General features: G+C 37.3%; 1 protein-coding gene across 8 annotated transcripts in view; it reads right to left on the bottom strand.

The window, feature by feature from the left end:
- The window catches only part of DGKB (diacylglycerol kinase beta), an 876,578-nt gene that overhangs the window by 480,326 nt on the left and 370,962 nt on the right, over positions 1-25,290 (bottom strand). For all 8 annotated transcript variants that reach the window (XM_018047359.1, XM_005678984.3, XM_005678985.3 and 5 more), the window contains one exon: positions 17,725-17,885. In XM_018047359.1, the coding sequence (XP_017902848.1) occupies positions 17,725-17,885 (161 nt within the window). The remainder of the gene's footprint in view (positions 1-17,724; positions 17,886-25,290) is intronic.

Here is a 25,290-nt window from a genome sequence, read left to right as displayed (position 1 = left end):
AAGTCAGAAAAGGCGTACGACAAGGCTGTATACTGTCATCCTGCTTATTTAACTTAAATGCAGAGTACATCATGCAAAATGTCAGGTTGGATGAAGCACAAACTGGAATCAAGATTGCTGGGAGAAATACCAAGAACCTTACATACTCAGATAACACCACCCTTATGGCAGAAAGCAAAGAAGAACTAAAGAGCTTCTTGATAAAAATGAAAGAGAAAAGTAAAAAAGTAGGTTTAAAGCTCAACATTCAGAAAACTAAGATCATGGCATCTGTTCCCACCACTTCATGGCAAATAGATGAGGAAACAATGGAAACTGTGAGAGACTTTATATTTTTGGGCTCCAAAATCACTGTAGATGGTGACTGCAGCCATGAAATTAAAAGATGCTTGCTCCTTGGAAGAAAAGCTATGAGCAACATAGATAGCATATTAAAAAGCAGAGACATTACTCTGCCAACACGGTTCCATACAGTCAAAGCTATGGTTTTTCCAGTAGTCATGTATGGATGTGAGAGTTGGACCATAAAGAAAGCTGAGCACCAAAGAACTGATGCTTTTGAACCGTGGTGTTGGAGAAGACTCTCGAGACTCCCTTGGACTGCAAGGAGATCCCACCAGTCAATCCTAAATGAAGTCAGTCCTGAATATTTTTTGGAACGACTCATGCTGAAGCTGAAACTCCAATACTTTGGCCACCTGATGCGAACAGCTGACTCACTGGAAAAGACTCTGATGCTCTGAAAGATTGAAGGAGAGAGGAGAAGAGGACGGCAGTGGATGAGATGGTTGGATGGCATCACTGACTCAGTGGACATGAGTTTGAGCATGCTCCAGGAGTTACTGATGGACAGGGAAGCCTGGTGTGCTGCAGTCCATGGGGTCACAAAGAGTTGGACACAACTGAGTGATTGAACTGAACTGTTCTGAAAAGAATTCTCAATATTTTATATGATACTTAATGAATAAATTATTTATCGTTCAGTAAAGAGTAAGTTGATTATTCTGCAATTTACTAAAGAGTTTAATGTGGCTGAGCCAATAAAAGAAACACTATGTAATTTTAAGAAAATGGTTAGAACTTAATTTGCACTGAAATTTTGTAGATAAATTGCTGTGAGGTAAATTTATCAAGTATTTGAGATCACTAATTTTTGGTGGTTGGCAATTTACTCAAATACTATAAATCTTTTTAAAATAGCCTATTTCAGAAACAAATATCTAATGAAATGGAATCTTCCAACAAAAATATGAAGTTAACTATCCAGAAAAACATATTATTCAATATAGCACTAATATCATTATAAATTTCTCCTTGTCATAAAATGTGGAAAAACACATTTCAAAACAATGTCATTTTATAATGAGAATTGTAGACGTTACTTGATTAATATTTCTAATTTCTAAAATGTATAATCCAAATTTCTCATTTAAGAAAATACACAATGACTGGCTTAATAACAGAATTATCTTTATTAAAAATTATATAATGTTTATAATAAAAGGTAAATGAAGTGGACAAAGCAAGGAAATGAGATTTTAAAACAAAACAGATTTGGTTTAAATCTGTTTAAATTTAAACAGCCTCAAATCTGTTGAGTCCAATTTAACTGATTTTAGGACCAGACCAAAAACTCTGTTTTTTACCAGTCTGTGATCATAGCTAAACGTACGCATGTGTGCTAAGTTGCTTCAGTCCTGTTTTTTGCAGCTGTATGAACTGGAGCCTGCCGGGCTCCTCCGTCCAAGGGATTCTCCAGGCAAGGGTTGCCATGCCCTCCTCCAGGTGACCCAGGGATTGAACCCATGCCCCTTAGGTCTTCTACATTGGCAGGTGGGTTCTTTACCACTATTGTCACCTGGGAAGTCCAGCTAAATGTATAAGGTTAAGATATTTCCTTTGTATTTGCAGTAAAGGCGTAAGGAAACATGTAAGACAAGGCTAATGACTATAAAAACTCTGATTGCTAACTATTCCACTAACTTGATATTTATGGTTATGAGAATTAAGTAGTCACATTTTTCCTATACTGGAGAAGTAAGAAGCTCTTAGTGACTGACTAGGGTTGAAGGCTATTAAATCACAGCCATGCAAATATCTATTTGATAGGACGTCTGGGTGGTAATATATACGATGCACTAAAAGTCTCCTAGTCTTTCTCAGATTTCTTCCAGACTCAGAGAGTAATTCTACAGGGATAACAGACCCACTTCCAATTTCAGAAGTACAAATATGAATAAGGTTTTAAATTTCATGTTGGCTTTCACTTTTTACACAGCGTGTGATACTAACTTGTTTCTGGATACGTTCTGCAAAAACTGGAGGACCTTTCCAGAAGCCTTTGAAATTCTTATTGCCTTGCTTGTTTCTGCTCACAGTGCTGACTTCTGTGTTGAAGAGTGTCCAAATTGGAACTTACTGGGATGATTAACAGCTGCTACAAAATCAATACTCTATGTAGGGAAAACAGAATTGGACTAAGATGATCTTACATGAGCACTAGTCTGTGACTGAATATCTAGCAATGTCAACAAGCCAGATACACTTTATTTTAGTGGAAGCGTTTCCATGGATATAATCCATGGTCTTTTCAGAATAGCCCTTAGAAACCTAGAGGGTGGGGGAGATACCATATAGGTTTTAATTATGCATAATTATGCATATTCTCAGTTGCAAAGATGATCACTGATATACTTAGTGAGAAATGGGTTTTCTTATATCTTCCATTATTTTAACATTTATTACGGTTGAAACACTGAGTCATACTATTGCTTCTGCAGTGAAAGTGAAAGTTGCTCAGTAGTGTTCAACTCTTTGCGACCCCATGGACTATACACTCCACGGATAATCCAGGCCAGAATGCTGGAGTGGGTAGCCTTTCCTTTCTCCAGGGGATCTTCCAACCCAGGGATCGAACTCAGGTACTGAAAGGTAATACAGATGTTTGTATATTTATTTTATTATACAATGATTGTCCAATTAACAGTAAGGTAATAGCTGACATACATCCTAAAAATCCTATCTATTTTAGAAAGCTAAGTATTCTCTATAATTATGTATTGTTCTCTTTATACTTAATATCATTGTTCAGTTCAGTCACTCAGTTGTGTCTGACTCTTTGTGACCCCGTGGATGGATTGCATCACACCAGGCTTCCCTGTACATCACCAAATCCCAGGGCTTGCTCAAACTCCTGTCCATGGAGTTGGTGATGCCATTCAACCATCTCATCATCTGTCGTCCACTTCTCCTCCTGCCTTCAACCTTTCCAAGCATCAGGGTCTTTTCAAAGGAGTTAGTTCTTCACATCAAGTGGCCAAAGTATTGGAATTCAGCTTCAGCATCAGTCCTTCCAATTCAGGAATGACTTCATTTACGATTGACTGGTGGAAAATGCTTGCAGTCCAAGGGGCTCTCAAGAGTCTTCTCCAACACCACAGTTCAAAAGCATCAATTCCTCGGTGCTCAGCTTTCTTTACAGTCCAACTCTCACATCCATACATAACTACTGGAAAAACTATACCTTTGACTAGATGGACCTTTGTTGGCAAAGTAATGTCTCTGCTTTTTAATATGCTGTCTAGATTGGTTATAACTTTTCTTCCAAGGAGTAAGTGTCTTTTAGTTTCATGGCCGCAGTCACCATCTGCAGTGATTTTGGAGCCCAAAAAATAAAGTCTCTCATGTTTCCATTGTTTCCCCATCTATTTGCCATGAAGTGATGGGACCAGATACCATGAACTTAGTTTTCTGAATGTTGAGTTTTAAGCCAACTTTTTCACTCTTCTATTTCACTTTTATCAAGAGGCTCTTTAGTTCTTTTCTTTCTGCCATGAGGCTGGTATCATCTGCATATGTGAGGTTATTGATATTTCTCCCAGCAATCAGGATTCCAGCTTTTGCTTCATCCAGCCTGGCATTTTGCATGATGTACTCTGCATGTAAGTTAAATAAGCAGGGTGAATAAAACATAGCCTTGACGTACTCCTTTCCTGACTTGGAACCAGTCTATTTTTCCAAGTCCAGTTCTAAGTGCTGCTTCTTGAGCTGCATACAGATTTCTCAGTTAATATCATAACCTTAAAATAATAAGATAAAGACTTCCCTGATGGCTCAGCTGTAGAGAATCTATCTGCAATGCAGGAGACCTGGTTTCGATCTTTGGGTAGGGAAGATCACCTGAAGAAGGGAATGGCAATCCACTCCAGTATCTTGCCCAGAAATTCCATGGACAGTGGAGCCTGGTGGGCTATAGTCCATAGGTTCACAAGAGTCAGACATGATTCAGCGAGTAAACCTCCAATAAGATAAATATGCTGACACTTTAAAGAGACAAAAATTAATTCCCTGAAACATTACTTATTGGTATACCTTCTAGCCACATTAAAGGAAAGATGCATGTGTGTAATGATTTATGTTCCACATGGTGGAATTCATACTTTTTTCTGGCTCAGTGTTCATCTTTGTACCCACTATAATGCTTATCACGAACTACAACAGGCACTGAATAAATATTTGTAGAATACACTAATAAATAAACTCCCTTGTGACTAAAATACTAATCAGAACTAGGGTACTATATGACCATGATGAGTCAATATTTTAGATTTTACGTGTTAATGTAAGTACAATCAGAAGTTATGAAATATTTATTCTATATGCCATTTATAAATTCTAGTAAATGGCCCATAAGAATATTCTGCTACTCTTAAACTGGACCCTGCACTAGGAGCACCTTTGGTATTAACAACCTTCCTTCACTGATCTTATACATGAATCCTCTCCTTGTTGCAATATGGCATGTTTTGTTTAGGTGGATGATTACAAATAGGGCAGGGAAAACTTAATAGTTACAGGGACTTATAATGATCTTTTGAGTCTTCCCTTGTGGCTCAGCTGGTAAAGAATCCACCTGGAATGCAGGAGACCTGGGTTGGGAAGATCCCTTGGAGAAGGCAAAGGCTACCTATTCCTATATTCTGGTCTGAAGAATTCCATGGACTATATACTCCATGGGGTTGCAAAGAGTCAGACACGACTGAGTGGCTTTCACTTTCAATGAACTTTTTGTGTATTTGAGGCAGCTATTACTAATTTGAACTATACCCTCTGCATTTTAAATAGATAATCTCTCTTGCTTTCTTTACTGGTAAGAAAAGTGAATCAACAGAGAACTTTCACAGAGTATGAGTTCTACGGTCTCCAGATGTACACACTTCCGATGAGTATTGACTCACCAGGAATTGACTCACCAGTGCAAAGCCACAAAATCAAAAACATGACAAGGCAGAGTCAGTGTCATTATGGACGGGGAAAGCCACAGCTATCGAAAAAACCAGAAAGCTGAAAAATAAAATTAATGAGCCAGGAGTCTTAAGGCTAATAATAAGTACCTTGATACACTTGGGATGCATAAGGCCAAACCCCCAAAGGGAAGATAGACAAGAGAAAGTGGAGTTGTAAGAAGCAAATGGAGAAAACACTAATTGGAAAAGATACATGCACCCCCAAGTTCCTTCATGCACTATTTACATCAGTCAAGATTTGAAGCAAGCTAAGTTGAACTGATGGATGGACAGATAAATGAGGCATAGTGCACAATGGAATAGTAGCCATAAAAAGAAAGAAATCTTGCCATTTGTCACAGCATGGACGAACCTTGAAAACTCCATGCTAAGTGAGATAAGTTAAAGTGAAATACTGCAAGGTTCTCACTTGTATGCGGAATCTAACAAAATAAATAAATAAACAAAAAAAGCTCATAGATACAGAAAATGACTAGTGGATGCCAGGAGAGGGGATGCAAATGGGTGAAGGGGGTCAAAAGGTATAACTTGCCAACTATAAAGCAACTGTGACTGGAATGTAGTATACAGCATAGAAACTATAGTCAGTAATACTGAATTGCATATTTCCAAGGTGCTATAAAGAAAGTAGGTCTCAAAAGTTTTCAACATGAGGAAAAAAGAAAAAGAAAAAAAAAAAAACTTGGAATTGTGTATTGTTCAGTTCAGTCACTCAGTTAAGTCCAACTCTTTGCAACCACATGAACCACAGCACGCCACGCCTCCCTGTCCATCATCAACTCCCGGAGTCCATCCAAACTCATGTCCATTGAGTAGGTGGTGCCATCCAACCATCTCATTCTCTTCATCATTCCCTTCTCCTCCTGCCCTCAATCTTTCCCAGCATCGGGGTCCCTTCAAATGAGTCAAATCTTCACATCAGGTGGCCAAAGTATTGGAGTTTCAGCTTCAGCATCAGTCCTTCCAATAAACACCCAGGACTGATCCCCTTTAGGATGAACTGGTTGGATCTCCTTGCAGTCCAAGGGACTCTCAACAGTCTTCTCCAACACCACAGTTCAAAAGCATCAATTCTTCAGCACTCAGCTTTCTTCACAGTCCAACTCTCACATCCATACATGACCACTGGAAAAACAATAGCCTTGACTAGACACACCTTTGTTGGCAAAGTAATGTCTCTGCTTTTGAATATGCTGTCTAGGTTGGTCATAATTTTCCTACCAAGGAGTAAGTGCCTTAATTTCATGGCTGCAGTCAACATCTGCAGTGATTTTGAAGCACAGAAAAATTAAGTCCAGCCACTGTTTCCACTGCTTCCCCATCTATTTCCCATGAAGTGATGGGACCAGACGCCATGATCTTCATTCTCTAAATGTTGAGCTTTAAGCCAACTTTTTCACTCTCCTCTTTCACTTTAATCAAGAGGCTTTTTAGCTCCTCTTCACTTTCTGCCATAAGGGTGATGTAATCTGCATATCTGAGGTTATTGATATTTCTCCCGGCAATCTTGATTTCGGCTTGTGCTTCTTCCAGCCCAGCGTTTCTCATGATGTACTTTGCATATAAGTTAAATAAGCAGGGTGACAATATACACCCTTGACGTACTCCTTTTCCTATTTGGAACCAGTCTGTTGTTCCATGTCCAGGTCTAACTGTTGCTTCCTGGCCTGCATACAGATTTCTCAAGAGGCAGGTGAGGTGGTCTGGTATTCCCATCTCTTTCAGAATTTTCTCCAGTTTATTGTGATCCACACAGTCAAAGGCTTTGGCATAGTCTAGAATGCAGAAATAGATGTTTTTTCTGGAACTCTGTTGCTTTTTCCATGATCCAGCGGATGTCGGCAATTTGATCTCTGGTTCCTCTGCCTTTTCTAAAACCAGATTGAACGTCAGGAATTCACAGTTCACGTATTGCTGAAGCCTGGCTTGGAGAATTTTGAGCATGACTTTACTAGCATGTGAGATGAGTGCAATCGTGCGGTAGTTTGAGCATTCTTTGGCATTGCCTTTCTTTGAGATTGGAATGAAAAGTGACCTTTTCCAGTCCTGAGGCCACTGCTGAGTTTTCCAAATGTGCTGGCATATTGAGTGCAGCACTTTCACAGCATCATCTTTCAGGATTTGAAACAGCTCCACTGGAATTCCATCACCTCCACTAGCTTTGTTCGTAGTGATGCTTTCTAAGGCCCACTTGACTTCACATTCCAAGATGTCTGGCTCTAGGTGAGTGATCACACCCACACCATCGTGATTATCTGGGTCGTGAAGATCTTTTTTGTACAGTTCTTCTGTGTATTCTTGCCACCTCTTCTTAATTCTTCTGCTTCTGTTAGGTCCATACCATTTCTGTCTTTTATTGAGCCCATCTCTGCATGAAATTTTCTTGAAGAGCTCTCTAGTCTTTCCCATTCTGTTGTTTTCCTCTATTTCTTTGCATTGATCACTGAGGAAGGCTTTCTTATCTCTTCTTGCTGTTCTTTGGAACTCTGCATTTAGATGTTTATATCTTTCCTTTTCTCCTTTGCTTTTTGCTTCTCTTCTTTTCACAGCTATTTGTAAGGCCTCCCCAGACAGCCATTTTGCTTTTTTGCATTTCTTTTCCATGGGGATGGTCTTGGTCCCTGTCTCCTGTACTTTTATATTTATATTAATAGGTAATTTTATAAAGGAAGGATTTAGGGTCATTTTCCTATATATTTACCTAGTATTTGGCAACTGAAGTTGATTTACTAGTTTCATTTTTAGCTGCTGCATATTGACTATATATGACATCATATCATCTCCAAATAACATTATGCTTGTCTCTTGTCTATATTTATACATTTAAATTTTTATTATTAAATTATCTCATTTTTCAAGAAATACTAACTACAGTGATGACAAATATAGTCCCTGCATTATTTTTGATTTTATTTGGGATGCCTCTAGTATGCCACTATTAATATGATATTACATGTTAATTTGTAGAAAATGGTTTACACATTTTCAGTGGTTTTCAATTATAAAACTCATAAGCCTGCTTTTTATTTAAATAATTATGCGAATAACACATTTGTCTTTGTTTAAATAAACCCTACTCTGTCAATAGGTTGTATTCCTTAATTTCAGTACTTGAATTTACTTGCTAATGTTGTTGTTTGCAACTGTTGTATTTATATACTTGTTCTTTTTGGGGGTTGTGTTAGAGAGGTTTTTATATTGAGATTTGCTAGCCATACAAAATGAAAGGGAAAACATTCTATCTTTATACTCTGCAACAGTGTTTAAAATATAAGAATTATCTGTGCTATGAAAGACTGTTTAAATGACACCATTTTTAATAGCTCTTTTACTATGTTTTCACTTCTTCCTCTTTGGTTGTATGCTTAGAGAAATGCTTCTCAAAGTGTGACCATGGACAAGAGATACTGGGATCACCTGGGAGATGTTAGAATCGTCAATTCTTGGACTCCATTTCAGAGCTACCAAAAGCCTGGGCTTGAGGGTCACAATCTGCATTTTAAAAAGTCCTGCAGGTGATTTTGATACATACTTAAGTTTGAGAACTACTACCTTAGATTTCCTACCCCTTCAGCAGGGGTTCCCAATTTCCTGAATCTAATCTGTAAGAATCTAAGGTGGAGCTGAGATAATAATAACAGGAATAAAGTACACAATAAATGTAATGTGCTTCAATCACTCTGAAACTACCACCCCCACTCAACCCCCCCAAAAAGTGTCTTCCACGAAACCGGTCCCTGGTGCCAAAAAAATGTTGGGCACCGCTGCCATTCAGCATATTTCACTTTTTCCATTTAGATGGGCAATACTCAATTTCTTCCACATTGTAAAGTTTATTGGCACAGATGCACATGATTTGCTCTTATAACCATTGAAATATTTTCCATAACTGTGGCTGTATTTTCAGATTTATTATGCTCTGTGTTTATTTCCTTTTGTTTAAAAAAAAAAATCTTGGCGGAGAAGTGGGCAAGATAGTGCAGGGGGCGTTTTCTGCAGTCACCCTCCACCCATCCCCACCTCAAGAAATACAGCTTTCGACAATCACTAAGGAATAGATAGTACCTTAGCCGAGTCAAAGTCCAGCGGAGAAGTTCCAGCACAGCAAAACATCCAAGAACAGCTCCACTGAAGGGGTTGGGAACACCTTTCCTTTACTGGCATGTCCCCTCCCCCAGCGTGGCCCAGCTCAGTGCCAAAAAAGGCTCCATTCAGTCTCAGATTTCCCTCAGCATCGGGATGGCGTGTTCAGCTTCCTGTGCCTCGCAGGATGCTGCCGCAGAGGCCACTTCTTTCTCGACTCACATGGAGCACCGAGGGTCTCAGCACCAGTTTGGTGGGGAGTGGGTGGCAGAGACTGGGAGCAGGTAGGAGAGAGAAGGCTCCACAATCACTAGGGCATTTGGACCTCAGTGAGGGGCGATGGAGCCTACAGATCAAAGCAGAGATTCCTCCAGGAGCATGGCCCATGAGCTGCTTCTGAAGCCTACACTGATGATTTCAGCAGGCAACTGACCCCCCTGGTGCCCGCACAGGTTTGCGGGCCTCTTCTCTCTCCACCTCCTGGCTGGCGCTCCGTGCACAGGCACGTGCGCTGCGTGTGCCGCGTGTGTGCGTGCGTGCGTGCGTCTCACGTGGGCAAGCAAGCCGAGAGCAGGTGAGCACCTCTAGATGGCAAGCTAACTTCACGACTAGAGGCAGATTCTAAATGTGAGCATTTGGGGACTCTGCCCTAAGGAAAACACACAGGTGGCGCTCAGCACCCAGCCAGGCTTTGGGGAATGAGAGAAAGCAATCCTAAAAGTGCCTCTCCCCTACCTTCTCCAAGAGGGAAGGGGAGGTGAGGAGTTCATCCATCTATAGAAAAGAGCCTAGAGAGCCTCGGGATCCCTAGTTGGGCTGACAAGGCGTTTCTCTCTCCAGCCTGGTTAATTGAGACTGGAGAAATCGCTTTTTAAAATGCAGACTACAGATTTAGGTAAATATATATATTTATTATTTATTTTGGTGTCCTGGGTATTAGTTGCAACATACGAAATCTTTAACTTGTAGCATGAGAACTCTTAGGGGCAGTAGATGTGATCTAGCTCCCTGATCAGAGATCGAACCTGTGACCACTGCACTAGGAGCTTGGAGTCTTTAGTCAGTCGACCACCAGGGAAGTCCCAAGACTATGGCTCTTGAGGCTGCCCTGTAACCTGGCTGCAGTCCCCCTCTTAGCTATGGTAACAGAGTCCTATTTGCTCAGGGATCCAGGAGACACGCTCATCCTTGCCCCAGAGGAGGCCCACTTACATCTTTCCTATTGTCCCCTGAACATACTGAAGCTGCCTGTAACTCAGTATAATTCCAGCCCTTCTCAACTATTTCTTTCTGCGAGTGTTTCCACATTCTGAGGTTTATACTTACCAAGAGTCATTTGTGTGGTTTCCAACACTGTTTATGCCAATTTTAGTCTTTATTATAATTATATAATTTAATTACCTATTATAGAGTGGAAAATATAATTACAAAAAGAGCCTTTGTTTTATATATGAAAACAAAGATGATTTGGGAAGATTGGATATAAATGCAGTTGTGAAACTGCTATAGAATTATATGTTCTTTGCCATAGAATTATATGTAAGAGAGAGCATTATAAAAGGTTTTTGAAACTATTGTAAAAATCTAGAAGGATTTTATACTCAGATTGCTTCACAAGTATCTCTTGAGTTTTTGTTCCACTTAAAAGAATCTAAAAATGGAAATAACAGATGGTTTATTATGGAGTGTGATTTATACAAGCAAACTTTGTAGAACCCCCATTGATGACCGACATTCAAATAAATGACAGTAGCTGGGCCTTTAAGAAAAAATTGGTCAATTCAATTATTTTTATAGATTTTAGGTTAAAATGAAATATCCAAAGCTATATGGATCATTTTTATGACACTTGTTTTACCTTTCTATTAATGTCTAACTTCACCTCTAGTAAAAGACCTTCTGCTATACATAAATTGGACTAATTCATTTCCTGATTGTATTCACTGAATCATTCAATGGCCTCTCTTAAAAAACAAAGACCATATCTTGGCTTCGAAGCATCTTTAAGACACAGAAGCAGCCATTTCTGCTATTGTCTTTTTTGTTATTCATTCCCAGCTTCTCTCTTTATGTTCCAGGCACACTGACCTTGTAGGTCAGAACACACCAGGCCATTTCTCTCCTCAGGCTCTTCACATATAGTTATACCTGCTTGGTATGCACTTTCCATCTCTTTGGTGTCCACCTGACTTACATGTATTCCTTAGATCCTCTCTTAAATGCACCTAGTTTATACTGACCTTCTTTGACTATGAGAACTAAATGTGTCCCTTATTCTAGCTCTTGGCAACTTTTGTTGTCTTTCACAGTATATATCACAGTTTTCCCCCAAAAGTTGTATTTGTGCATTTTTTAATACTTCTACTATTAAGATCCAGATTTTAATAATGAGGTGATCTGTCTCTTTTATTCATTTCTACAACTCCAGGGCCTGACCAAAAAAAAAAAAAAAAAAGATACTTTTGATGAATGTAGATACTGATGAATGAAGAATCAACAATGAGCGTGAAACTAATGGCATATATGAATTTGATGTTATCCGGTGGATGAAAAATTTTCTAACTGTAAGTTCAGAGATTATCTATAGTCATTAAAGTACAAAATCAGACTAAAAAGTAGCAACTATCAGTTTTTCTTGTTAATTTCCATCATCTGTATTTCTAAAACCCAGATGGTAAGTCTCTCATGACAATTCTGTCTCACCTCACAATATTGTACGTTTAGTGATTACATAGACTTCTTCTCTCCTTTTCACTGCCAATCCTCAAACAGCATCTAGCACAAGAAAATAATTAATAAAGAATCTTTTATTTAACGATCACCACTGTAGATGAATACCTATTTACAGAGTTAACTGTGACTTCAGAATTATTTCCACTGTTCTGGCTAAAAGTGAAAGGCATTACAAAGAAAAAATTAGGAGAAACTGGCTATTTACCAATTCCCCCTTTTCATCTTGGGCAAACAGAATTCCTTTCTGAACAGTCATGTGCATGCTAAGTTGCTTCACTCACATCCAACCCTGTGCGAACCAATGGACTATAGCCCACCAGGCTCCTCTTTCCATGGGATTCTCCAGGCAAGAATTCTGGAGTGGGTTCCTGTGCCCTCCTCCAGGGGATCTTTTCAACCCAGGGATCAAACATGCATTTCTTACATCTAACCTGCATAGGCAGGTGAGTTCTTTACTACTATTGCCACCTGGGAAGCCCGTCCTTACAATTAGGTGTAACTAATTGATTAGGATACGGCTCATGGGTTATAAGCTGAACATCTTCCAGGCCTGGTCCATTTAAAAAGAAAACACACTCTCAAATGCCAATATTTCACCCTCTTTTATCACCCAGTTGTTGAATAGAGAGGACTCTGTATCTAGAGGATGGTAGAGCCATAAGACAGAAAGGAGCCTGGGTTGATGACCAACTGGAATAGAGCCTCTCCGAAAAAGCCAACTCCTCTGTCTTAACATGTGGAGGAAGAACTAATCTTCAGTTGTCAGGCCATTAATTTTTTGAGGTTGTGCCAAAACCCACTCTAATACAAAGGTTATATCATGCTGTATATGAAGATTATATTTGTATATTTCTAACTCACAGATTCTCTAAAAATTTGAAGCAAGGCTTCATGTAAACTGTAAAGCACTTACAGTCAGCATATGAAAGGCAACCATCAAAATAATGAAAACAACATCGACGGTAAAGTGTTGAGAATATCTTACAATTAGGAGGTAGGAGGGTTCCTAGAGATAATTTCAAGTACAAATTGTGAGCCATCTTAAGCTTTCTCGTGCTGGTGATAGCAAAAAAATTGAAATGTGCCCCTTATGCTTCCATTGCTCCAATTCAACCGTTTATTGCATACTCAGCAATAACTTGAGGTGCATGATTCAGTTCTTTTTGTTGTCTGGTGGATTTACTCTCCGGGGCAGAGGATCATAAGTTGATAAATAGAACTCACTGAGTGAAAGCCAGAACTTGAACTCTATAAGGTCTACTGGTCTAATTTGACACTGAGTGTTGATCCTCCGTCTTGCTGGGACAGAGGCAAATATTTCAGGCAAGAATGCTTTCCCTCTTTTCACACCTCTCCTTCCCATGTCATATTCAGTGAAAGAGGCTACAAGTTAAATAGAACAGCACTCTTCTAAAGCAAACAATCAAAAGCCGCCTTGTTTAGTTCTGTGCTACCTTAAAATCATAAATGAGTGACATTGCATATTATTTTATCCTTTTATTAGGCCCTAAACCTTGCATTTCAACTTTAGTACTTCAGTATTTCTAGCGATTGCCTATGTAATGTGAGACAGAGTTCTAGCAAAATTTCCTCTCCCCAGGAAGCTAGTATTTGAATACATATCAACTGAGCACCATTATTTTTCCAATGAGATTTCAGGCTACATCCATTCTGTCAAGTTTCTATATGTGTCTCTCTGCTTTTCCATTGAGTTCTTCATCTACTAATTCATTACACCATTTTAATTATCCAATTCATTTGAAGCATGTCTAATTTGGCAAAATTCTTTCTTCTTATTAAGATGTAATGAGCTACTTTGTTACATATATTTTGGAAAAAGTTTTTCAAATTTTTCATACAAATCCAGCTCTAGTTTTGATTAGTTATAGGTTAAAGGTATACATTAATGTGCAATATTATATTAATCTATCTTATCTAAGAATAGAAACTATCTCTATTTATTCTCATTTTTATGTCTTGTAGAGAGTTTTAACATTTCTATCTGTAGGTTTTGTATATTCTTTATCAATTTGTAGATACTTCCCATTTTTGCTTGCTGTTTTTGTAAATGTGTTGATTATTGCTTATATAATGGAATACTATTGAATAAATTTATTTTATATTCAGTAACTGTGCTACACTCCCTTATTTAGTCTTGATATATTTTCAGTTAGGATATTACTTTTTGTCTTTATGGAGCAATTTTTGGTCTTTATCATTCTATATTATTTGCAATTCTCTTTACAATATTTTTAAAACATCAGTTTTGCAGTAGATTTTATTATTCTTTGCTATATGTCCTATCATTTCTATTACAGCTTTTCCTTCTCATTTCTTTAGGTTTTAGCTATTTTCCATTTTGCAACATCTTGTGTTTTGTAATTAATATTTTTTTCTTAATATTAAAGTTTCTCAGCCTCAGTTGTATTGACATGTTGAACTGTGTGGTTCTTTCTTGTGCATTTGGGGGGCTGTTCTATAAAATGGGAATGTTTAGCAGCATTCCTATCTTCTACCCATTAGCTGGCAAGAGCAATATTCTCTCACCCATGACAAGCAAATGTGTGTCCAAACATTGCCAAATGTCTCCTGTGATGGAACAGAAATAATTTCTCTTGAAGACCACTGAAAATTCATCAGAGGCCTATAACAAATTGACAACTGTTTACCAAAAAAAAAAGAAAACCACTACTGAACCTAAGATAAGAATGCTGGCAATCTGTGATGTTTCAATCTTGAGCTGCTACCTCACACTTCAGTTCCATCAGTGCTATAGTTCTAGCAGGGTTGGGCACACTAAGAAAGCAAGCAACTTTACTGTCAGGGGAGCTAACATGATTTGGAGTGGAAGCTAGAGAAATTCCGTTACCCAGAGAGTTATCTAAAATAATAGTCATCTCAGTGGCAAATGTAGCAGCTTGCCTAAGTTTGCAAAACTGATTAAGGCAAGCAGCTAACCAGGCAACTAGCCAAATTTTTAATAGGAGATCTTGGGAATGATACAGCCATAATGGCCTCAATGCTGCTGCTGCTTAGTTGGTTCAGTCAAGTCCAACTCTGTGCAAACCTATGGCTGTAGCCTGCCATTCCTCCGTCTGTGGAATTCTCCAGGCAAGAACACTGGAGTGATTGCCATGCCCTTCTCCAGGGGATCTTCCCAATCCAGGGATTGAACCCAGGTCTCCTGTACTGAAGGCGGATTCTTTACCATCTAAGCCACCAGGGAAGCCCCATGGGCCTCGATAAGTTCCCACATATTCCTTGCTGTCTGAAACACTATATGCATAGTTGTATATATGTGCAGGACAGACTAAAGAGGGTTGCATATGTGTTCAGGACAGACTAACCCAGGCCCTAGTTATCTACACATCCTTGGCTAAGTGAGCGGCCTTGTACATGAGCACAAGACATAAAAGGGCCAACAGATATTAAAAGCTGAATTAATAACTGCCTGAAGTTTGTGTGTGTTCCCCAATGAACATATAGATACAGCAGCAAAGGGATGAAAACTACTGTCTCAAGGGGTTTAAACACAAACTTTGGTCAATCATACTGACATAGGAACAATCCCCAGAAGCCAGTGTTAATATAAAAGTAAAAGGAAAAACAAAAATTCAGAGGCATCAGTATATCTATACACTAGAAGAGAGAACAGCTCCATATAATTAGTTCTGGGTACTCTCTAAACAAACACAGGAACAACCATAACCCCTGTGGGAGAATGCAAATCCGCAGCTATGACAATATGTTATAATCTCTAGTTTCCAACCAAATGTTCACAAACAGGCAGAGGAATGGGAAAGTGTAACACATACTTTGGAAAAAAGCAAACAATGTCTCTGATGGATTCTAGATGTTGGACTTGGCAGACAAAGACTTCAAAACAATATTATATGTATTTTGATGTATTATATCAAACTATGATATATTATAAATACATCAAAGAACTAATGTAAACTATGCTTAAATAATAAATGAAAATATAACAATGACTGTTCAAATAGAAAATGCCAATTAAACGCCTAGAAATATAAAAAAGTAATCAAATAGAAATCCTTGAGTTAAAAAGTATACTAACCAAACTAAAAAAAAATTAATTACAGGGACTTAAAAGAGTATCATTATTTATAATATCCAAAGACTGGAAACAATCTAAATCTACATCAAATTGTGAAGAGATAGACAATATGTTATATGTCCATACAATGGGATACTTACTACTCAGCAATAAAAGGAATACAGTATTTCATGTAGTTCATATAAGTGAACCTCAAAACATTATGTGAAGTGACAGAAACCAAATGCAAAAGACTATATATTGTATTATTTCTTTCATATGAACTATCCATAAACTTTCTATCTTAGAGATAGAAAGATTAGTTGTTTTTTGGAGCTAGGGTAAGGACTCAGAATTGACTACGTGTGGGCATGAGGTTTCTTGCCTTGGTGATAAAAACATTTTAAAATGAGACAGACTTATTAAAATCATAAAAAGGTTTACTTAAAATGAGTGAATTAGGTCAGTAAAGCTGTGTTAAAATATTGCTATTCACATTCATATAAATGGGATTTTTATGGATCAAACGCATTACATTTTTCTTGAAATAAATATTATCATACTATAGTAACAATTGTATACTTAGCCTTCATTATGCATCGTTATATGAGGCTCTTTACATGCATAATCACATTATTTATAACTATAAGGGAGAAAATAATAACCATCATGAAACAGGTAATGTTGAAAACTAAGAAGAGAAAAAAACTGTTAAAGAACTCTTACCAAGGTAGCTTGACTCCTAAGTTAATGGACTCAACCAATACTTTCTATAGTTTGCTATTTGTGTTTGTGTGTGTGTGAGTGTGTGTGTGTACATGCACATCCATAAGAGAAATGAGACATGATGTACATTAATATTGGGTGAATATGTCCAATAAAATGTAATGCTATAGATATATATTTTAAGACTTCATAAGTCTGGGTAATATATTTATATAATTACATGTAAAATCACTGTTAAATTTATTAATTCCTTAGGGATTGAAATTTCAATAACTAAATTGCCAAATGATATTTTAATTTCAGTCTCAAATTTTAAGAAATTAAGACAAAAGTTAGTTTTTTGACTGATTAACCACTTGAAAATACTAACAGCATTTTTCTTAGCCTTTAAACTAAATCATAATTTAAAAAATAATGTCTATAAGTAGAAAAGTAATACATTGTGATATTGTAATATAGATTTCAAAATAAGATAACATTTGATGCATTCTTGTCACAATTTTAGTAATGTGAAACTTATAACTGTATAAACCATTTTACAAACCTTATAAACCATTCTAAGCTTAATTTTACTAAAAAATGATCAAACAATTACATATAGCTTCTTTTCTTTGTTTTTCACATAAAAAATCTATCACTGATTCTCTGATTTTAAATAAATTCAGAAGTTTTACTATTATTACCCATTAGAAGAGGTGTTTTGCTGACACAAAGCTAAAATAAATTACTTATAAGCAGTAAATCTTTATAAATAAGAGTTTATGTCAGTGATTATGCAGAACTGGTTTAAAAGAAAGAACATTTAGTGGAAAATCTTACCACGCCAATGGAAAAATAATTATTGATGATACTGTAAGGCACTGGGTCTCCCTTCTCATCTTTGTCATTAGGTATGACTTCAAACTTCCACCTGTCCAACATGATTTCTGTGCTGTTTTCAATGTCTTTTAAGATTTTCATCAAATTCTCACCTTCATAACCTAATGAAAAAAAATTATCTTGAGAAAAAATATAACCAAACAATAAAAGCTATAACTTATATGTATTTACGTGTGTGAATGTTTGTATCATTCTAAAGCTAAATAATGCATTTCAAAGCAAATTTAATGCAAGTTGAAGAATTAAGACCAATCTTATTATACTCATATCAATATTTTATCTGTAGCTTTAATTTGCAACTCATATTTCTCTCCTGTGGTACAAATTCTCAGTATAGCCACTGCATACCCCTCCCAAAACTTTTTATCAATATATTCAAAATGGAATTGATGATCTGTTTGGGTATCATCCTCCTGTGAATTCTCGCTCCCAAAGATGACATCCTCCACCCACTTGCTAAAATAAAATTTCTTGCTGCCATGATGAACTTGTCCTTTGCTTGTACTCTCTCTGCAGGCTTTACATTTGATAATACTTTTTCCCAGAAGCCACCCTCCCAAAATGATAGATTCTATACAGGACCATAACACACAGTTCTCAAAACCAGCCATACCATAGAACTAGTATACTGCACTATAATTATTGACATCTTTCTCCTTAGATGTTCCTTTTCCCAGATGTACCCTCCAGTAATGCTCAACAAATCCATTTTAAATAAATCTACTATAGATAGTAACCATGGCCTGAGAGTTATTGCTTAATATTGTATTTTCTCTTAAACGTACCTTTAGTTATCTAACGTTATAGTAAATTAGGGCTGTGGCCTAATCCTAGCTGTGTTATTTACTGAAGTGTTTGCTTTTAACATTCTAAATAGCTTCTTTCTCCATAAAAACTTAGCTTTGGTGTGAGAATGAAGTGAGGGAAAAAGAGAAAATGCATAAAAGGTCCTAGTCTATGAGGCAAAAGAGTAGAAAGTTGTCAACAACAATACTGATGATGACATTAGGATATGAAATAACTAATGTATCTCCCTCTAACTCTATACACACAGATTCTTGAAATGATGTTTTGAGTTGGAACATTTTCATAGATGTCTTTCTGTGTCCAACTCAGGTTTATATTTTAATAATTTATCTGTTGAATAAGTATATACCCGAGGCTATGAGTCCTCATTAGAGGTGTTAACATACACTTAAAAAAAATGAATTGGATTAAAAGAAAAAAGAGTAGGTACCATAATATGCCAATATGCTCTAAAGACAAATAAATTATATTTATGGTGTATTTGCTGAATTAACTATTAGAGGATTAACTATTAACCAAGAATCAGGAATACTCATCCTGGAACCTACATCTCTTCTTATCATACACAGGTCTAAAAAATAATTATGCACTATTCAATACACAGAGCAAAGAGTACAATAAACAGTGATTACACTCACATAAACATTAAAGGAAATAACAGATGCCATATCATATTTATAACATAATTCAAAATTGATGAACATATATAAAATGCATAGAATAGTACTCAATGATAAAACACTTAATTGTTTCAACTGCAAGGCTACAAAAATTAAGTGTACTTATTTTTCAGATCTTCTTAATAGTTCCATGCTCATCCTCAATATTTATTTCCTTTTAAAATTTCTTTTAAAACTCCCAATTATATATATATATATATTCCACATTGAATGGAATAAAAGGAGTTTATATTCATATATTTTCCAAATTCTACTCTTATTTGAAAACAAGTTTGATGGTTTTAGATATAAATAATTTATATATATTAAACTAATATTGTATAATATAGTATGGAAATATACACACATTAAGCATAAATATAAGTAAATGATAATGCTTTAAACAAACATTGAGCTTCTTTTCAGCTACAGCTTATGTTAATAGAAGCATTGCCAACATAATACTGGAAAAATGGAGGAATGGAACTGATGAGGAAAGAACAAAACAGAATTTAATTTAATGAAAATATTAATAAAGTGAGATTAAGTAGGGTCAATCAACTTAAATTCTTAGCACTGGAAATGTTCTCAAAGTTTTTATGGGTAAGTATGAAAAAGGCTGGGCTTCCCTGGTGGATCAGATGGTAAAGAATTTGCCTGCAATGCAGGAGACCTGGGTTTGATCCCCGGGTCTGGAAGATACCCTGGATAAGGAAATAGCAACACACTCTAGTATTCTTGCCTGGAGAATTACATGGACAGAGAAGCCTGGCAGGCTACAGTAAACTGGGCTGCAAAGAGCTGGACATGACTGAGAGACTAACATACAGATGAAAAAGGCCGGTATCAATCAGTCTTCTAGCCAAGTGAAAATGGAAAGAGAGGCAATAAATCTATTTTGAGAATCATACGTGAAGTTCAGTATTAATTCACAAAAGTGAAGAATTCCAAATTGTTGTTCTCCACTTAACAGATATCTATGCCCTACATGTTTGTATTTATCTGTGCTCAAGCTTGTTATATAATGATTCGTAACTATAAATAGCATTCCTGAACTCAGTATGATTATATTTTTTTAAAAAGATAAAGTTACTAATAAGCAAACAAAAGCTTGCTCTAGAAAAGAATGATGCTACTTTGTTTCTATTATTTTGATTTATTTTTTTTTAATCATTCTTACTAATATTTTTATTTTTTTTTATTTTTTATTTATTTATTTATTTATTTTTTTAAATTTTAAAATCTTAAATTCTTACATGCGTTCCCAAACATGAACCCCCCTCCCACCTCCCTCCCCACAACATCTCTCTGGGTCATCCCCATGCACCTGCCCCAAGCAAGCTGCACCCTACGTCAGACATGGACTGGCGATTCAATTCTTACATGACAGTATACATGTTAGAATTCCCATTCTCCCAAATCGTCCCACCCTCTCCCTCTCCCTCTGAGTCCAAAAGTCCGTTATACACATCTGTGTCTTTTTTCCTGTCTTGCATACAGGGTCGTCATTGCCATCTTCCTAAATTCCATATATATGTGTTAGTATACTGTATTGGTGTTTTTCTTTCTGGCTTACTTCACTCTGTATTATTTTGATTTAAAGCCTATAATCACTCTAGGCTAAGAAATCAAATGAAAACATAATTAGTATTTATCTTCCATTTAATGATACGATGTTATCATAATACCTGAATCTATCTAAAAAATCATTTTTACAAATTTAAAATCACATGAATAAAACATTTATAAGAGTGTGTTCCATCTAAAACTCTATCTCTTACTCCCTTACTCTTCACAGTATTTTTTCTTGCAATAATTTTCAGAATTTTGTTTGAGGGATTAAGTATTGCCAGAAAAAAACTGCAAAGGAAATGAAATTATTTTCTCAAACGCCCTAAAAAGTCCTACATTTGTACATGTTATATTTTCCAAAATTTCTAATACATTCATAAAAATTAAACTTCCAGTCAATAGATTCTAGTGACATTAAGTGAACCAAATGATTATTAGTCAAATAAAGTAATTTCTTTCCCAAATGTTAAGTATAATGATAATTAGTATAATTACAAGAAGGGCTCAGACACTGGGCAAATAACTTGATATCTGGGGTGTAAGAACCCTCAAGGTAGGGTTCTTACTGCCAAGTGTCAGTCGCTCAGTCATGTCTGCTTCTTTGAGATCCTATGGACCATAGCCCGCCAGGCTCCTCTGTCCATGGGTTCTCCAGGCAAGAATAATGGAATGAGTTGTCATACCCTTCTCCAGGAGAGCTTCCCAACTCAGGGGTCAAGCCCGTGTCTCTCCTGTCTCCTGCAGTGGCAAGCGGGTTCTTTACCACTAGTGCCACCTCCAACTATTTTCTTCAAGTTCTGCTGAAGAACCTGAAGTTCTGATGAAGAATCTGAAGCACACGGTTTTAGGCAACTTGCTCAAAGTTAGACACCTGACAGGAAATAATTCACACCACTTCAGAGTGTGTGTCTATTAGTAAACTCTATCAAATGGCACCCTCATTTTCCTAACTGCTCGTCTTGAGCATCTTGCAGTGCCCCTTAACACCCCACTTTCACCAAAGCCCCCACCCAATCCACGGGCAAGCTATATCAGCCTATCCCTGAAAATGGCAGTGTGTCCACTTGTTTCATTAGCATGACCACTGCCCTAGCTTGGTCTGTTCATCTGCTAATTTCAATGGTAATACAAGTTCTGGTCTCTAAAACTATGCTTCTCCACATCTCCACATTTTCTTACCATTTTTTACGTCCCCAAATTAACTTATTTTGAAAACGTAAATGTCATTGTGTCACTCTGCCTTTGAAACTCTTCCGAAGCTTTGCTATGTGCTTCAATAACATAAGTTTCTATCACGACCACTGAGACCTTGCTCCTCCTTCTCTCTCCAGCACCATACTATTCCCACCTCCCTCCGGAGGCCATACCTCCCCGTCACCCAACAACCTCTTAGTTACATCATCACTCTTCCTTCATTCCTTTCAATACAGAGAGCTCTTTCTTTCTCCGCATATTTTAAACCCAGCTTAAATGGTACTTCCTAAAGTACATCTTGACTATATAGCTGAATAGTTTCCCTCTATGTCTTGCTGTGCTAAGTCACCTCAGTCGTGTTCGACTTTTTGCAACCCTATGGACTGTAGCCCAACAGGCTCTTCTGTCCATGGGATTCTCCAAGCAAGAAAACTGAAGTGAGTTGCCATGCCCTCCTCCAGGGGAGATTCCCTCTATTATTCTCTAAAAAACATTCTGATTCTTTTATAATCTTGACTTATTTTGTAATTATATATTTCATTATTCACTGATCTATTGTCTGGATACTCAGTGAAAATATAATTATCAAATAGTAAAAGCCCTTTATTTTTCATTCACTATTTAGCACCTTGAACAGTGCCAACATATACTAGATACAAAGAGTTCATCATCAATATACACTCTAACAAATACTATAATCCACCTGTCTCTGTCCACTGATAATAATATCTTTAAAACTGTTTTATAAGGAAAAAATTAGAGGATACTCTGGAACTTCTATACTCAATTTTGAGATTTAAGTCATTTGCCAGTTTAGAACTGAATAAAGTTATTAATTTTCAAATACCAAAAATACTTTTGAGAAGAATATATAAGAAGCCACATGAATGCATCTCTTCTTTTTAATCAATATGCAAATATTAACACTGGAATATATGAGCATCTCATAAGCAATGGTTCATTCTTTCTATCTATCTATCTTTAGATTCTATACAATTTAACACATCATTTTATAATATTCTTTTATTGTTATATCCTTAATGAAAATCACAAATATATCATATGCCATGTTTTTAACTTGGTTTCAAATTGTGTCATTTACACAAATACATATACACGTCATAGAGTCCATAAGTTATCCAGGAACAAATGGAACAATTGTTCTCAAATTTTTCTGTGAATCAAGTTACTTCGGAGAAGGCAATGGCACCCCACTCCAGTACTCTTGCCTGGAGAATCCCATGGATGGAGGAGCCTGGTAGGAGGCTGTCTATGGGGTCGCACAGAGTCGGACACAACTGAAGCGACTTAGCAGCAGCAGCAGCAAGTTTCTTAAGGAGTTTGCTTAAAAAGGAAATCACCTGTGCAGTTTCATCCCAAGAGATTCCAATTCAACATATATGAGGTGAGGTCAGTCCACTGTATCTTTAACAAGCTCCCCAAGGGTTTCTGATTCACACTGTCTTAGTAGACACTTTTCAAACTTCACTGGGTTTAGATGCTAAAAATATTTAGGATTCAGTTCTTGCTTCTTAGCAAATATGGTTTTCTTTTCTTTGATATCTTTAGGTAAGTTTAGCCTATTAATGATATTTCAAATTATTTTAAGATTTCATCTTGAAATATTCTCCATTTTCTCATCTGTTCCATCTACAGTATTCCATTTCTGAGTTCCTTCAGTATGTCAAGTGACTTCCTATCTCTAGGGCTTTAAACCTGATGTTTCTTCTGCCTGTAAAGTCCACCTTCAATACTATATGGCTCTGTCATTATCCACCTATTACAGTACTCCCTATTTGGGGCTTTTCTCTTAGCTCAGATGGTAAAGAACCTGCCTGCAATGCAGGATACCTGGGTTCGACATGGAAGAACAGACTAGTTCCAAATCAGGAAAGGAGTACGTTTAGTCTATATATTGTCACCCTGCTTCTTTAATTTACATGCAGAGCGAATCATGCAAAATGCAGGGCTGGATGAAGCACAAACTGGAATCAAGATTTCTGGGAGAAATAGCAATAACCTCACATACGCAGATGACACCACCATTATGGCAGAAAGCAAAGAAGAACTAAAGAGTCTCCTGATTACAGTGAAAGAGGAGTGTGAAAAAGTTGGCTTAAAACTCAACATTCAGAAAACTAAGATCGTGGCATCCGGTCCCATCACTTCATGGCAAATAGATGGGAAAACAATGGAAACAGTGAGAGACTTTATCTTTTGGGGCTCAAAAATCACTGCAGATAGTTACTGCAGCCATTAAATTAAAAGACGCTTGTGACTGCAGCCATGAAATTTAAAAGATGCTTACTCCTTGGAAGAAAAGTTATGACCAACCTAGATAGCATATTCAAAAGCAGGGACATTACTTTGCCGACTAAGGTCCGTCTAGTCAAGGCTATGGTTTTTCCTGTGGTCATGTATGGATGTGAGAGTTGGACTGTGAAGAAGGCTGAGCGCCAAAGAATTGATGCTTTTGAACTGTGGTGTTGGAGAAGACTCTTGAGAGTCCCTTGGACTGCAAGGAGATCCAATGAGTCCATTCTGAAGGAGATCAACCCTGGGATTTCTTTGGAGGAAATGATGCTGAAGCTGAAACTCTAGTACTTTGGCCACCTCATGCAAAGAGTTGACTCATTGGAAAAGATTCTGATGCTGGGAGGGATTGGGGGCAGGAGGAGAAAGGGACAACCGAGGATGAGATGGCTGGATGGCATCACGGACTCGATGGACATGAGTCTGAGTGAACTCCGGGAGATGGTGATGAACAGGGAGGCCTGGCATGCTGCGATTCATGGGGTCGCAAAGAGTCGGACACGACTGAGCGACTGAACTGAACTGAACTGAACTCCTTGGAAGAAAAGCCATGATCAATGTAGACAGCATATTAAAAAGCAGAGATATTACTTTGCCAGCAAAGGTCCATCTAGTCAAAGCTATTATTTTTCCATTAGTCAGGTATGGATGTGAGAATTGGACTATAAAGAAAGCTGAGTGCCAAAGAATTGATGCTTTTGAACTGTGGTGTTGGAGAAGACTCTTGAGAGTCCCTTGAACTGCAAAGAGATCCAACCTGTCCATCCTAAAGGAAACTGTCCTGAATATTCATTGGAAGGACTGATGCTGAAGCTGAAACTCCAATACATTGGCCATCTGATGTGAAGAGCTCACTTATTTGAAAAGATCCTGATGCTGGGAAACATTGAAGGCAGGAGAAGGGGATGAGATGGTTGGATGCATCACTGACGCGTCAGACATGAGTTTGAGTAGGCTCCAG

Source organism: Capra hircus, chromosome 4 (assembly GCF_001704415.2).
Source record: "Capra hircus breed San Clemente chromosome 4, ASM170441v1, whole genome shotgun sequence".
NCBI lineage: Eukaryota > Metazoa > Chordata > Mammalia > Artiodactyla > Bovidae > Capra > Capra hircus.
This window is presented reverse-complemented; position numbering and strand designations above follow the sequence as displayed.